This window comes from Silene latifolia, chromosome X (genome assembly GCF_048544455.1).
Source record: "Silene latifolia isolate original U9 population chromosome X, ASM4854445v1, whole genome shotgun sequence".
In the NCBI taxonomy this organism is placed as follows: Eukaryota; Viridiplantae; Streptophyta; class Magnoliopsida; order Caryophyllales; family Caryophyllaceae; genus Silene; species Silene latifolia.
The window spans coordinates 5,695,042-5,711,510 of record NC_133537.1 but is presented as its reverse complement, the minus strand read 5'-3'; the positions used below and the strand labels follow the sequence as shown (position 1 = coordinate 5,711,510).

Below are 16,469 nucleotides of genomic sequence, written 5' to 3'. Positions count from 1 at the left end.
AAAAAAAAATGAAAATAGATAACTATTGCTGAGAAGGTATAAATTTCGGACTTTTGGTTTAGAGGTGATCAAATGCAGGTTCGGGCCGGACATAGGCTGGGCTTTCGTTAAATTTTTGACCCACAGACAAGCGGGTTTGGGACGGGTTAGTGGGCTGGGCCTTAGTAATTTTCTTAAAATGACTTGTCCGTACCCGCTTATTTAGCAGGCGAAATAATCGCGTTCAATGAACAGGATGACCCATGAACAACTATATGTGGTTCACGAATCGAATTTGCGTTACCATAAATAAGACCTAGCCTTTTGAATTATTAACAATCAAATAATTATGGTGTGAAAAACATACATATATATGAGCGTAAAGGACGTCCACCCAAACACGATCAAAAGAAGGTACTACACTGCACTACGTGTTGTCACTCCAATAACCTGAAATAATACCCACAATCTTAACCACCCACACACCAAATCACATGAAACTGTACTCTATACACATAATCAACCACAACAATCCCACATTCCCACGCAATTTACACTAAAATTCCCAAGAAAAAGAGTACACAAAAAAATGGGGGAAGTAGCAGTAGTAGATGAATCAGTAACAAACAACCATGGTAAAATCGTGGAAATTAATCCAAAACCAAGTAATGGGTTTACTTCTAAAGCTATTGATTGGTTTGAAAAAATGGCTGTTAAGTTATTCTATGGTAATGCTAGTGGGTCCCGCTTTTGGTTATCTGGGAATTTTGCACCTGTTGAACATGAAACTCCTCCTGCTCTGCATTTACCTGTTCAAGGATTTCTTCCTGTCTGTCTTTCCTTCCTTCTCTCTTTCCTTCTGTTTTTCTTTTACTTGATTCTGTTATTTGGGTCCTAATCGGTAACTGTAGTTATTAGGTTAGTGGCGGAGTCGGGATTTGTTGTTTATGGGCTCGGGTTTAATATTGGATGGACATGTTAGGGACGAACTAGTAATGCACTAATGCGGATAATAATGCGATTTGAATATAGAATGCAAATTTTAGGGGACGAACTAAGTAATGGGCAACACTTGTGATAGTCACACACTCACACCCGATTAAAACAGTTTTAAAAAGGAAAGGGATTGTGAGACGTCACTAACAAGTTCGTATATTGGATGGGCAATGATGGATCTCGACGCTAGCAAGGGTCTCGCCCCTTGAACAATGGCAAATTTTTCGACTTTTATTTATTTATTTATTAGTGTACCACCTGTACCTTTACTAATTTGCCCCTAGTGAAAAAAAGGAATGAAAGGGCGCCACCGGGTGGCACTTAATTTGGGCGCCACCTTCTCACATGGGGTGAATGAGACCCCTTCAATTAAGAATGCATGTGAGAGGTGGCACCCAATTTGGCGTCACCTGGTGGAAAAATCCTGGCTACGCCAATAGCTGTGAGGAAAAAGAAGAGAAAAATTTAACTAAAAGTTTGTATATTTTCATAGGGAAGCATAGTAGTGACTGTTGCTCAGTCTAATCTATGGTAAAATTTTGAACTTTTGAAGGTTTTAAATCGGTAACTGTAAATTCTGGTTCCATCATTACTGAGTCAAGTACCGTCCTTGGTCCGGTCACGCTTTGATCATATATTTAAACACCAAACCTAACTTAGAAGCGGTACTGAAGGGAATGATTCAGTAACATAGTACATTGTGTACAGTACATAGCATTACTTGTGCTGACTGCATTTTGATAATAAAGAGGGATGATGGAATGTTGAATGAAAGTGGGTGTGGTTTGAATTACAGGAATGCATGAATGGCGAGTTTGTTCGCGTAGGACCCAATCCTAAGTTTGCTCCTGTTGCTGGATATCACTGGTAATATAACTAGCTAAGTAGTACTCCGAGTTGAAGCATCATGTTTCCTTTGTTTTTCCCCACCTTCATTTGCTCACATTTTGTTGTGTTGTTCTCTCTGCAGGTTTGATGGAGACGGGTACGTATGTATGTTCAATCAAGTTTCCCCCTCTTTTTCTTATCGCGTAACTTTTAAACGTGGTGGTTGTTCAACATTGTTTTTACAGAATGATACATGGTCTGCGCATTAAAGATGGTAAAGCATCTTATGTCTCGCGTTATGTAAGGACTTCTAAGCTGAAGCAAGAAGAGTTCTTTGGAGGAGCTAAATTTATGAAGGTTAACCCTAAGCAACCCATGACCAATCATTTACGGAGTACCATTCTTTAGGCGTCGTGTGATTGATGTTTCTTAACCTCGACTTCTATTTGGCTTTGCAGATTGGAGATCTCAAAGGGTTTTGGGGTTTATTTACAGTTAATATGCAAATGCTGAGAGCTAAACTCAAAGTATTGGATATGTCTTACGGACATGGGACAGGTACACCTATTGTTTTCCTGCTAGATCGATTTTTGTTCTTACTAGCTGAAAGCTCTCTCAGATGCATCATATGTATATATATGAGTGGAGTTGGGCAACTCTCTTTGCAGTTAAATGAATTTGAATGCCAAAATGTTATCTGAGACTTGTGTTTTCCCTTTTCAGCTAATACTGCTCTTATATATCACGACGGGAAACTTCTCGCGCTTTCAGAGGGAGATAAACCTTGTAAGTTGTTATCTTGTTCTGTTTGCCAGTTACTACTTGCGTAAACTTGCTGGTTGTAATCTGCGTAACAATCATAGAACTGGATAGGAGTGTGCTACCTAGGCTGTGGACTAAATGTTCAGTGAGAAAACTTGACACAGTTTTGAGTATATACGAAAAAGTACCTTGATTGTTAAATTCAACTTATTGGCTTTTGCTTGGGATGATCGAAGGATTCTTGTACTCTTAACAGATTGGGTGGGTGGAAGATGTTATCAGATAATCTCAGTTTCATTGGTTTTGCGGAAAATGTTTTATTCTTGAGATCTAGCAATTTAGGATTAGGCCCGCCAGGAGTTCTATTGGTGAATATCTGAAGGATTGTAGCGATTCGAGAAAACATATAGTGACCTAGTTATCATAGTCTATGCAATATGCTCTTGCTTCTCCTAGCTGGAAAACAGCTTTGCTTTCTGAGATATTTCTTAGTATATGTTACTGAATCTTAGTTTTTCTATTTGACATAGATGCTGTTCGGGTTTTAGAAGATGGTGATCTTCAAACCTTGGGATTGTTGGACTATGACAAGAGATTGTCCCACACTTTCACAGCGCATCCTAAAGTTGATCCTTTAACAGGTGGAGTCTATGATACTTTTCTATAAACTTCTGCAAGATTCTGTCGTCTATTTTATCCTCCATTAACCAATCTTCCGGTGCAGGTGAAATGTTTACTTTTGGCTACTCCCACAGTCCACCATACGTCACATACAGAGTCATATCAAAAGACGGATTCATGCACGACCCTGTACCAATAACCATACCTGCTGCGGTCATGATGCATGATTTTGCCATCACTGAGAACTATGCTATCTTCATGGACCTCCCTTTATACTTCAAACCTAAGGTTAGGCCGTAAGAGCAGTCTTTTGTGCTTATGAGGTGTTGCTAGTTGCTACATGTTGATCATGATTCATGACACAAATCCTTGATTCTCGTGAAAACATTAAGCTCAGTTGTGATTACCTTTGATATTTGAATGTGACTTGTGAGACAAATTTTCAAAGGATCCATAATATCTTTTTTAAGTGATTATAATTTTTTTACTCCAAAAAAATGTGACTATTGTATTCTGTGTTTTCATTAACTTGTTCCTCTGGTTCACATCCCTCCGCCCAAGAGGCTTACTAGTTTCTTCTGGCTATAATAGTGATCGTATCTTTTATGCATCCAGGAAATGGTGAAGGAAAAGACATTAATATTTTCTTTTGACTCGACAAAAAAGGCTCGCTTTGGCATACTACCACGATATGCGAAGAATGAAAGTTTGATCAGATGGTTTGAGCTTCCAAACTGCTTCATATTCCACAATGGTGCGTGCAACTGATTTTTGTTAGCGATCAGTTATTTCAGCACGTTCTTTGAATACTATTGATATTCTTTGTGCAATTTTTGTCATTGATAAACTTGTATTTTCCACTTTTGCAATTTAGGTATAAGAAATATTATGAACGGAGATGGGCATAGAAGCGTAGGATTTTTTGGTTACGCGTAAAACTCAATAACATAAAACCACGGTAATAGTAGTACTAATCACCCGCCATAAGATGATAGTACGATTAGAAGACCTCATCCTAATTTGATGCACATCAGTATTTCTCACCCAATTCTTCTATGTGGAACTCTCACTAACTTTTGAGATTAAGAATTTCTCGAGTTCCTAAAATTTAAAAATGCTAACCGTCTTCAGTTCAGCTAGTGTACACATCCCCATTAGGAGGGATGAGCGGATGCATAATTCTCTAATCGATAACCTTTTGACAGCCAATGCATGGGAAGATGGAGATGAGGTTGTTCTGATCACTTGCCGCGTCGAGAATCCTGATCTAGATATGGTTGGAACTGCCCAAGAAAGAGTTGATAATTTTTGTAATGAGCTGTAAGGAAACTTCTTCAAGGCCTCTTTTGAGTCGGACTGTCCTTTTCATTTTTATTCTCATGTGTTGGATATCTAATTATTGTCGACAGGTACGAAATGAGATTCAACATGCAAACTGGCCTTGCTTCACAAAGAAAACTATCAGGATCTGCTGTGGACTTCCCTAGAGTTAATGAAACTTACACTGGCAGGTACTGTAGGCGGTATATTTTATTCGTTCCTTTTGTAACCCTTCTCACGAGCCATGACAAAGAAAGACTGGCTATGGACACCAGCGTAATACGTAAATATAAGTAATGATGTTTATTCTGCATGTGTTGTACATGAAACATAGGCGTCAGAGGTATGTGTATGGCACCATTTTGGACAGCATTGCAAAAGTTAAGGGGATAGCCAAATTTGACCTGCACGCTGAAGCAGACAGCAGCCAAAGCGAGATTCAAGTAGGAGGATGTGTGCAAGGTATCTTTGACCTCGGTCCTGGAAGATACGGATCAGAGGCTATCTTTGTTCCTCGTGAACAGGGAACAGCCAGTGAAGAGGATGATGGATATCTAATCTTCTTCGTACATGATGAAAACACTGGGTAACTTTCTTTCTGGCTCTTTGATTCATTGTCTGTGGAATGCGTTACTGATCTCTCTGAGAATTAAAAGTAAAACTACTTCATATTCTGTATTTTGTGATTTGCAGAAAATCATCTGTCAATGTAATTGATGCAAAAACAATGTCTGCTGATCCTGTCGCGGTTGTGGAATTACCCAGTAGAGTTCCGTATGGATTTCATGCGTTCTTTGTTACAGAGGTTAGTACTGGCATATGCAAGTATTTCTGTGCTTACCCTGGGATAGACGGATACTATAGAAAAATCTTTTTGGATTTCGAGTGATTCTTGTGTGGTGATGTGTGCAGGAACAATTAAAGGAGCAGGTTGCACTATAATTGGAGCTTGGAAGCGCTTGAACAACAGTCTCGTTGATTTATGCTGTTATATGTATAAAAGACTACGCTGATAACAGTCATGTCTGTTATTAGCGTAAATATACTGGCGTAAATATGCACGAAAAAGATACATAAAACATGAATTCTTCAATGTTAATGTACAATCACACATTCTTGTGAATTAATGTTTGGCTTCTGTAGCGATCGTTGCCTTTTGCTGAATTGCGTACAGAAAGCCTTCAAACCTGTTGGTTGAAGTTTACAGTTTAATCATAAACTTCGCCGCTAAATTACAAGGGGCATAATGCATATAGAGGTGTCTTATCACACAAGTACAGTTGAGCTCAGTCCGTAAAAAGGCGAGTTAATTGCACAAGGGAAAATAGCAACATGCAGGTGTCGTAAGTCGTAATACATTAAGCGGAGCCAAGAATGAATTGCCCGGGACTCCAGGGTGACTGCTGGCTTTCATCCACAATGAGATAAAGCGGCGACATCCTGATGGGTTTACAGTGGACCCCTTACTTGACTGAAACGAACCCGTTCATCTTCATTCCTCCCCGACCCCGACCATCGTTAGAGCCACTCGACTGAGAATTGTAAGTCGATGGACGGCCGTGTACATCTCTGCCACCATTGGACTGTAACTCTTCTTTGTGCCGTTCTGAAATCATCAGACCCTTTGACCCTTGCTCCTTCCACCAAACAGTTCCACTGTACTGTGAGGATAAAGTGGAATCGGATGGATGTCCGTCACATTTGGAATTCGCGTTGACCTCTTCTTCAGAATTGTCCTTATTTTCATTGAGTTCCTTTGTATTCAGAAAGCGGCCTCCAGCACCTCTTGCTCTCCGCAAAGCATGTTTATGGCGAGACTCGTGAAGATATGGCTGAGTAAATAAACCACAACTTTCAGTAACTGCTTTAAACTGAATCATTTTGCAAAAGAATTTTTTTTTTGGTGTTGACCAGGAGTATTTTCTACCGACAGCTGGGGCAATCTCCTTCAGGTACTGAAGGCAATTTAATGGGTTGACCCCTCCCAAGTTTGGTTTTTTTATTCGCAAGAGTCAGGAATCGAACCATGACCACTTGTTTAAGAGATGAGAGCCCTTACCACTCACACCAGCCAACAAACGGATTCATTTTGCAAAAGATGTGGGTAGAATAACAAGTACCTTCCTATTTTTAACGACTTTCTTCTCCAACTCAGCCTTAGCGCGTATCTGTCTGCGTCTCATAATTCCATGGTATTGTTTGGCATTCACATAAACAGGTTCTTCTTCCATTGCAAGAGGCAGTGCCATTCTATTCTGGTGCATCCCATACAGCTCTGGATTTACCTGTATGTTAAATTTACCACCGTTACACAGTTGACCTGTTTCTTCGCTCTACTTTGCCTTCCTATTTTTAATCCGCATTCAACAAACAGTTTAAACATACCTGCTGTGAACAAGTCATAAATCCACCATAAGTTGGATCCTGAAACGGATGTGACGTCAAAACCTGCATGCAGCGAGTTTTAAAATCGTTTCTGAGTCTAATACGGAATTTAATTCCAAACAGCAATATCTTTGAAAAAAATACTGAGCTATGCTGCAGAGTGCGGACACTGCTGATTCTTACAATTGAGTTACCAATAGGTGCCATTTCAGAACTAGACGACGTGCCAATATGTTCCTGCATCAAAGACGGCACTTGTTTGAGAGCCTGTTGCTCTTGTGCAGTATCCCTATCTGAACCATCAATCATATACAAGATCAAGCAATTATCCATTAGTATTCACAGATCTGGTATGACTGTATGAGGTATGTACCGGAATGAGGAGGCAATGAAGAGTGCATATTCTTAAAAAACATAGCTCCGGAATCCTGCAACCCATTAAGGTGCAGGGAGAAAGATTCCTGCATCGGAGCAGGCGCGACTGCGACAGAAGTGTCGCTCATCCCACGCCACCATGGGTGTCCAAATGATACAGATGACTCGGCTCTAGCTTTCGAGTCAGCCTCAGTTGCCATCTATCCCTTCACCTGACCCCTTGCTTTATTAATCAATATATCTACATAGATTTAACAAGATCTACACATTACATGTTGCCAGCAGAATTGTAGGCCTTGATTTTATTAAGATCAACCTAGTTTATTTACCTTATCAAAAAAAAAAAAAAAAACAGACAGTTTATCAAAGTCAAATAACAATATTACAACAAAAAAACCACATTCAAAATTGTCGACATTCGTTTACGATTATGGTTGAGACTCAATCAATGGATCAAAACTTAATCACTACAACTTGCCAACATAATCCATACTTATAAGATCACAAAATTTTTACTATAAGATAATATTTTCAAAGGCATACAACAAAATAAAAAAACATCCTTAAAAACCCATGATACAAATTTCCTAAGCTCAACATACAAGTATAAGAATTTACCTGACTAAGACTAGTGAGAGCGGAAAATGGGACAGAGGATCTGGACTTGTAATTCAGTAGGAAAGTGTCCTGTTATGGAAACTAGAACATAGAAAAGGGTGAAAAAAGTTAGTACAACTTCAAATCCCAAGAAAAAAATGAAGGAAAAAAAGTGTAAAAAAATATACAACTTGACTAATCCATAAATCTAGGGCATATGATCAAGGAAAAGGGTGTACCAAAAGAAGTGAAAATATGAAAAAGTGAGAAAAATTATGGGAGTTCAAGGTTGCATCCTTAAGAGAGACAAAAACACCCTGAAATGTACTGTAATTACATAAGGTAGAAAGATTAAGGAAGAAATTATCAGGACACAAAAAGACAAAAGTTGATGACACAATAAGTGAGTACTACTTAGTTTACTTACACATTAAATTAATACTAATAATGTGATTCATTACAAGGTTCAATAATTTAGTAGTTTACCGATTAGACTCTTTTAAGATTATAACAGGTCAAATAATATTCCACTTGCATAGATATGACAAGTTTTTGCTAATCTCTAGACATATTGTTTTTGTCTTATCAATTCTATTTAGACATGATAAAATTGACTCAACTCGAATGACTCGATCAATACCTGATTGACACCTGAACAGAAGACCCAAACTTAACCTGACCCGAGTGTTTATTGTTAGAAACCGACTGATATACCTAAATAGGTTGATAATAATCGATTTGAAAATGACCGAAACCCTAGTTGATCCAACTCGGCCCAAATTCTGTGAAACCCGAAAATGACATGACCCAAACCGGACCGACCTAAACCTAACCCCATTGACCTATTTGCTAAGTTTAATCCAATTTTACTTGTTTTAAGTTTAAAATGTACATTCTCATCTTAATCAGAAATTGGTGGATAATTTAATATTCTAAAAATGGAAGGAATTATTGGTACTTAGTCTTATCTTATTTGTTAAGCACACAGAAATGTCATTGTTAGAGTTAACACGCAAGATGTGACAAATTCAATGACATAGCATAATGCATATATATAGCTATTAAATTGTGAAAACACATGGTCAATGATTGTATTTTAAGTAAGAAGTTTAGATCCAAACAAGTCATGTTACTTCATACTGATTAATGATCTTCTAATTTGTCATAACAGGACAATAATCAGCTTCCCATATCCCAACACCCTCCATTTTATATTTTTGAAATTATATATTTAAAAAAAAAAAATCAGCCATACATAATTCAATTCATTATGCTTGGTAATCTTTGTCTTCGTCATGACTCATGACTATCAGAATCCATATACGATTTTGCGATCTAAAATATGAAAACCGACTCCAATTTTGGCTAGAATCTTAATGAATAATCGTAAGTTTATAGTAAGTTAATTAGGTTTAAACGTCCAACTCATTCTAATCTTTTAAATCGACGAAATAAATTTGACACATCCATATTTAGTTAGTTTTCTTTAAACAATAATTTTTTTTTTAAAAAAAATGTATATTAACCATCATGCTAAATTGTGAATGCTCTCATTTAATCCATTTAATTCATTCGAGTTGTTTTCTCGTTTCATTGCATGCCAAAATCTTTATTGTTATACATATTTTTATATAAGACAGTTTACACAAAAATATTGTAAAAATAACTCATTAATAAACTACCTTCTGATTTTTATGAGTTATCTTCATATTAATGTAACACCAAAATATTGTAAAAATAACTCATTAATAAACTACCTTCTGATTTTTATGAGTTATCTTCATATTAATGTAACACCAAAATATTGTAAAAATAACTCATTATTAAACTACCTTCTGATTTTTATGAGTTATCTTCATATTAATGTAACACCAAAATATTGTAAAAATAACTCATTATTAAACTACCTTCTGATTTTTATGAGTTATCTTCATATTAATGTAACACCGCTTAGGCCCTTTTTGGAAAAACGAATCGATCTGAATCGAATCAATCAACTTATAGGGTCCTGAATCAATCAATCAATCAACTTATAGGATCTCGAATCAACTTATAGGATCCGAATCGATCTCAACTTATAGGATCTCGAATCGAATCGAACTTATAGGATCCGAATCGAATCGAACTTATAAGATCTGAACTGAACTAAACTAAACTTATAGGAGCCAAACTTAACTTAATTTTATTTTATTTTATTTAACTTAACTATTGTTATTATTATTATTATTATTATTATTATTATTATTATTATTATTATTATTATTATTATTATTATTATTATTATTATTATTATTATTACTTGCCAAGAGAGAACATTGATAAAAAAAAATTATAGTCTAAAACACAAGGTAAAATACATTTTTTCGCTTTATATGCATTGGTTTGTTTATACATTATACTACGATTACATTACAATAACAAATAAATCACATATTATATTTTTTTTCTAACCATTTATTTCCATATTATCATAATCCTCATCACTTTCATCTTCACTATCACTCTCAACAACGGATCTATTGCCTCGCAAAATGTTTTTGACTATGTTGTTTCGTACCTAATACATGGCCTTATTCCGCTTTTTATCAAACATGCCCAAATCTATTGTGACGCTGAAATTATTAATGAGAGGAGTGATTTTTTTTAAATAATAATGTATGTATCGAATAATTAATGTCAAATGTTTTTGTATCGGTCTTTAAAAATAATATTTTGTATATAGCTTTTCTGAACTAAATTTATAAGATCTGATTTTTTCTGAATTGAACTTATAAGATCTAAACTGAACTTATAGGATCTGAACTGGACTGAACTGAACTTATAGGATCTGAACTAGACTGAAATTAAGTTATTTTAAGTCCAAAAGAATAAGGCCTTAATATAATACAGTGCAATATTAGTATAAAACCGGCTCAAAGAAACCAAGTGTCAATCTTAATACTACAAAACGAATGGTTTCATAGTTTAATGAGAACATAAACATTAAACAAGGTATTAATCCAGTAAACAAATAATGTGATTAGTTGGGGAAGATATTGATTAGTGGCTCAAAGCATAAAAGTGAGTTGCACCATAGCACGTGTCATATGCTTCATTACAAGTGGTGGGACCCGGAAAAACAAAGACGTGCCACGTGCTGAAAAATTGGATGGTACAGTTGTCTGGTGGAGAACAAAGGTGCCAAAGTGTTGGGAGCTGCCATCATCTCCCAAAAGTACACCTCACATATCACCCGATTCACACAATGGCGGACCCAATAATTAACACTTTTTTCTAAATCTGGTAGACGGATTAATGGAGCACAAATTCTCATTATAGACGGACAATATCCGTCTGTAACTATAGACGGATACCATTTTTCCTCACAAAATACCCATTTGCCATAAAGTGGGAAGCACATGGGGGTGCCCCACCTTGTCCTCCCTACCCATTTTATTAGAGGTCTTTACCCGTCTGTTCGCCCCACCCGTCTATACCAAGATCTATTGTTAATGGAGTCAAGTTCATATCCGATCAATATAATTAGGGTTAATTAAATTTCGGTAAGATTAGATCGGGTCAGGTTAATTTGAGTTCAAGTGTATTATTATCAAGTTATCTAGAAATAATGTTTGCAATATTAAACATTCGGGTCGAGTCAATCAGGCAATTCGGATTTTAGATCATGATTGGGTCTTGAGTTTGAGTTTCGGATCATTCGGATCGAGTTAGGTTTGTTAAGTTTACTTCCTTCGTTCCAATTTTAAATTTATATTCTATTTGAGAGGTGTTTTAATCAAATGTTAATAAATAACTGAAAAGATGTATGCTATAATTTACGTAAGAACGTAATCTTGATGAAGATAATTATCGTATATTAAGAGGGATGGTTAACGTATCTATTAGTAAAATTGTTAGTAGCGTGTGTAAAAAAAAAGTGGATAAAGTTTTAAATATCGTAATTTTACAAATATTTGGTTAAGAACGACTTAGGTAAGCCTCTGTCTTCTGAATTTCGAATCTGCTTTACTTGGTATACGTGATTTGCAGGCTATCACGTATACCCAAGAGTTTACCCCATGTACACTTTTGACATTAGAGGTGGCAAACGGGTCAATCGGATCAGTTTTAGTTCGGGTTCTTTCGGATCGGGTTATTTCGGTTTATCTTGTTTTTCGATTTCAGTTCGGTTCAACTCAGGTTGGATTAAGTTTTCACTTTTAATCGGTTGTATATATTTCGGATCGGTTCAGGTTCGAGTTGGGTCAATATCGGTGCAAATAAAGTTCGAGTCGGTTAATATCAGAGCAGATGAGATTCGAGTCAGGTCATAATCGGATCGGATGTCAAGGGATTAGGTCTTTATTCAAAAATTGGATATAATACAAATAATTTTTTTTAAAAAAGTAATAAATAATGTTTTTTTGTATAACTACGATATAATATTAATTCATTAACATCAAATGGGTGACACTCATGTACACAAATACACCCTAGATGTGACACCTAGGTACATTCGGGTCATTTCGGGTTTCAATGTTGGGTTTCTGTCATCAATGTACGGGTTGAAATCGGTTCCGATATATATCGGTTCGGATTAAAACAATCCAGGTTGAAACAATTCAGGTTCATTCGATTTTGGGTCTATTTCGGATATTACAAATTCAGTTCGATTTCGAATCAATTCAGGTCGATTCAGGTTTCGGGGTGAAGTTCAGTTATACCTTTCGAGTGTACGGTCAGGTGTCGATTCAGGTATTTTCGATCGGTTTTTCGGGTTCGGTATACTTTTGCCAGGTTGTGGACAGCGGGCCGCCCACGGGGGCGCTTGGTGAAGGGGCTCGAAAACAAGCGTTTGCATTTTGTATGGAGTCGCCACCAATTTTTATGGGAAATTGGAACCGTTCGAATACCTCGTGTCATGTCAAGACACAAAGTAGTGACATGAACACTAAGCAATCGTTACCCTTAGAATTCTATGTCTAGAATGACTCTCGTGGATGCCAATGAACACGGGTGCTCACGGAGATCTGGAGTAAGGGGTGAGGGTACGTATTAGGAAGCTCTTTTGATCGAACACCTAATCCCGCCCGCCTCGATAGCGGCCTCTACTAATGATTAGGGAGTTTATTCGTACTTGATATATCGTCGGCTATATGCATGCAATGCAACATCCATAGATTAATCCTAACATGTGAGAATTAGACTAAGTCGGTTGAACAATTAAGTTAGCAAACAATTGAGTCGAAGTAGGATTTAATGCTGATTTACATGTGGAAACATACAAACAATAAAAGAAATACAATAATTATGAATTACAATAATGAAAATTACAACGATTACATTGGATAGGCGATTTATGTCGAAAATACCTTTAAAACGGATAATTTGAGAAAAAGAAATAAGAATAAAACACGACAGATCAGAAGGTGATAATACGATTATTAGTTGATTGATACGTAGCTAATTAAACTAGGTCAAGGCAGAAAAGGAGTTCGTGAGACGAACTCATCCGAACAGCGCAGCAGAGCACGCGCCCTTTGGAAGAGGCGCAGCAGATTCTTTCGTCTGTTCCCAAGGGTGAGTTCGGGCCGTGAAGTTTAATCGCAAAACCGTTAATGTTAATTGGTAAATTAATGGATTGATTGCGATTTTAGACTCGGATGAAAGTGATTAATGAATTATTTACATATGATTGAGGTCATAAAACAGTAAAACATGGATGAGACGGAAGTAAACGGATTAATTATGTGAAGGGTCGATGTTAATGAATGATTAATTAAACTAACTAAACGAATTATTAACTAAACATGATGAATGACGACGGATTAATGACTAAACAGGTGAAAATATACCAACGATGAATCCCAGAAACTCAACATGAACGAATTGAATCTCTAAAACTCGAATTGAATTTAATGACGAAAACCCGCAAATATTGATTATTTGGGATTTGAGTCGGATTTAGGACGATTAAAACATGTTAATGATGATGGTTAATATACATATGAATTATTAAACTATCATGTGAACGAATTAACAGACGAACAAAACAAAAGAAATAAACTTGATACGAATTACAGAGGACGGAGGAAGAAGAAAAGAAGCAGGAACTGCGGCAGCCTCACGAAGAGGCGCAGCAGGCGCTGCGCTCCTTCGAAGAGGCGCAGCGGTTGCTGCGTCTTTTCTCGACGTCTGTCTACTGGAAATCCGCAAAAAAGGTTTTAAAGACGGTTTTAGAAATCGGTTTTAATGAGGTACTTTCGACATAAACCTTACAATTGTTATACAATAATTAAAATACAATAAATAAAAAGAGAGATTAATACACCCTCAGACTTACATGTTGACGGAACGAGATGAACTAAGAAGATCGATTAGTGATGTTCGACGCGAATGCAAAGAAAGAGTGCCCTCGAAAGAGGAAAACGATTTAACAAGTTGATTAATTAGATTGATTGAGTGTAGTGGTCAAATTGGTCGGTCATGCAACGGAGAGGCTGGTACCCGGAAAGATCCGAGCTTACGTGGTCGGAAGTCCAAGCACGTAGGCGCCAATTAGTAAGAACGAAGTCTAGAATGCAAAGGGAGAAGAGAAGGGCGGACACTCGCGTGAGAAATATGAGGAACGAAAGCTCCTATTTATACTAATCACGTGAAGGAATAGGGTTTCAGAGACTCTTTGGAAGTGAATCTCGGAAAGATATAAAAAAGATACGTAAATCATGCAAAGAAGGGCTGGGAAAAGGCGCAGCGACCACTCGTCTCTTGGAAGAGGCGCAGCACCTGCTGCGTCTATTCCCAGGAGGTTTCCTCCTGCTTAAGAAAGATTTCCGTGTTTAAGTTATGGTAGGACGGAATTAATTCGATTATCTTTAATATCTTATGTAAATATTACGGGATATTATTTGCCAAAAGATAAAATTTGAGAAATATGGAATAGAAATATCCTAAACATTCCAAACATTCGACTCGGGATTTAACAAATTATCGAAAAATGGAGACGGTTTTTGACCCGGACTCCGAATGTACTCTAATTACTGCCAAAACGACCGTATCGGGACGTAGATGACAACTAAGAGGTTGACATTAATATTTGAGCAATCACTTGACGATAATCTTACGAACTGTCACAAATCGTTCCGCGTACCAAACATGCGGCCCAATCATCACCGGGTGGTTTGCGAGAGGTGCAGAAACGAGGTGTCTACAGAGCCCCCACTTTGACTGAGGCTTGGACAAGGCGAAAGTCAAAGTATAGCCATCAGGTCAATCGAAGATTACAACCTGACGACTATGGCGACGCGAGGCGGCTCAAGGGGTCTGAGCCAAGGACCTATCGTCGGGAACATTTTAGAGTCTGTCGACTATCGGGGAGGGTCGTTTAAAGTCCATTAGACTACGTAAGGAGGCTCGCCAGCCATAAGAAGATATTATACCTGAGATTTGATCGAACTTCGCGGGGAACAAGAGATATTGAAAACAGCAGGACGTCGGTAGAAACTGCTGGGGATCCGCTTGCGTCGGTCTCAAGCGAACTCTGGCGAAATTTGGAGGTTGAATCTGCTTGCGTTGGTCTCAAGCGGACTCTAGGTTGGAGAATATGTCGACGACTAGGAACATCTTGATCGTCGTAGGGGAAACCTTGAGTGAGCAGTACTGCAAAATACTACTGCGCTGAGGACAGACGACCAGGAACATCTTGATTGTCGTAGAAAGAAAGTCTTGAGTGAGCAGTACTGCAAAATACTACTGCGCGGGATAAAATGAATTCGGACAATACTGCAAAATATTGTCGCGCTGGATAAAACGCGGGCCGGAACGAAAGAAAATCGTCGAAACGGACCAAAATGATAAAATGTCATCGAGGAAGAGGCGCACCAAAGATGGGCCCACGAATAACGAACCCATAACGGATTTTTGAAAATCCATATGGAGGGAAACAAAGGAAGAGGCGCAGCAAGAGCTGCGTCTCTTGGAAGAGGCGCAGCGCCTGCTGCGTCTTTTCCCTAATTCAGCACTTCTGCGTAAAAACGCGAAAGTCAGAGGGTTTATGTTCATTTTATTCGAAACATAATTTTTGCAATTTCTCTCTCAAATCTTCACCATTTCCGCCAAGGTTTGATTCAAAAGCTTGCTTAAAATATGACCAATCGAGGTATGTGTTTTAATCTTGCATTAATCTTCCATATTCGTCGAATTTTGAGCCGCGAACATTAGGGTTTTCGACCCTTTTAATCGAAAATTTGGGGCTTTTCCCCCAAATGGATTTGTCTTGCCAAATTGATGCTAGGAATGGATAATAGGTAATGTTAGGAACATAACCATGTATTTGCTTTGAATTTCCATCGAGTTTTGAGCCCTTGAGCGAATTTTGAGACGGTTTCACAGCTAGATCGTAAATTGCTTCGAAAATGGCCTTAGGATTGCCCATTTGTGATGAAATTTGATATTTGGGACCCTTGGATGATGGGTAAACTTTCTACCATCTTGGAAGTTTGGTTTGTGACAACTTTTTCAGGACACTCTTCTAGGGCATAACCGCCATTATAGCGAAATGCTGCCGAATTTTCGACTCGAACCCGGAACTAGGCTTTGACTCGGACTTGACTTGACCCAATTTGTCA

At 37.6% G+C, this 16,469-nt stretch overlaps 2 protein-coding genes across 4 annotated transcripts; one reads left to right on the top strand and one right to left on the bottom strand.

The window, feature by feature from the left end:
* Window positions 1-375: 375 nt before the first annotated feature.
* Window positions 376-5,648, top strand: LOC141622490 (carotenoid 9,10(9',10')-cleavage dioxygenase 1-like). The gene is made up of 14 exons (XM_074438530.1): window positions 376-808; window positions 1,772-1,842; window positions 1,946-1,960; window positions 2,049-2,160; window positions 2,262-2,361; window positions 2,527-2,589; window positions 3,096-3,206; window positions 3,290-3,474; window positions 3,802-3,940; window positions 4,392-4,506; window positions 4,596-4,697; window positions 4,841-5,092; window positions 5,200-5,311; window positions 5,419-5,648. The coding sequence occupies exons 1-14, from the start codon at window positions 569-571 to the stop codon at window positions 5,446-5,448; spliced, it is 1,647 nt and encodes a 548-aa protein (XP_074294631.1). The 5' UTR covers window positions 376-568; the 3' UTR covers window positions 5,449-5,648.
* Window positions 5,649-5,786: 138 nt separating this feature from the next.
* Window positions 5,787-8,194, bottom strand: LOC141622491 (transcriptional activator HAP2-like). Of its 3 annotated transcripts, XM_074438531.1 has the most exons (7): window positions 8,103-8,194; window positions 7,885-7,965; window positions 7,265-7,507; window positions 7,075-7,184; window positions 6,892-6,954; window positions 6,627-6,791; window positions 5,787-6,338 (listed from the first exon to the last, which is right to left on the bottom strand). In XM_074438531.1, exons 3-7 carry the CDS (start codon window positions 7,464-7,466, stop codon window positions 5,970-5,972), a joined length of 909 nt encoding a protein of 302 aa, XP_074294632.1. In that variant the 5' UTR covers window positions 7,467-7,507; window positions 7,885-7,965; window positions 8,103-8,194; the 3' UTR covers window positions 5,787-5,969. The 3 variants fall into 3 exon arrangements, with proteins under 3 accessions (XP_074294632.1, XP_074294634.1, XP_074294633.1); XM_074438533.1 differs by lacking the exon at window positions 8,103-8,194 and having other exon boundaries at window positions 7,265-7,466; window positions 7,885-7,974; XM_074438532.1 differs by lacking the exon at window positions 8,103-8,194 and having other exon boundaries at window positions 7,885-7,972.
* Window positions 8,195-16,469: the final 8,275 nt, after the last annotated feature.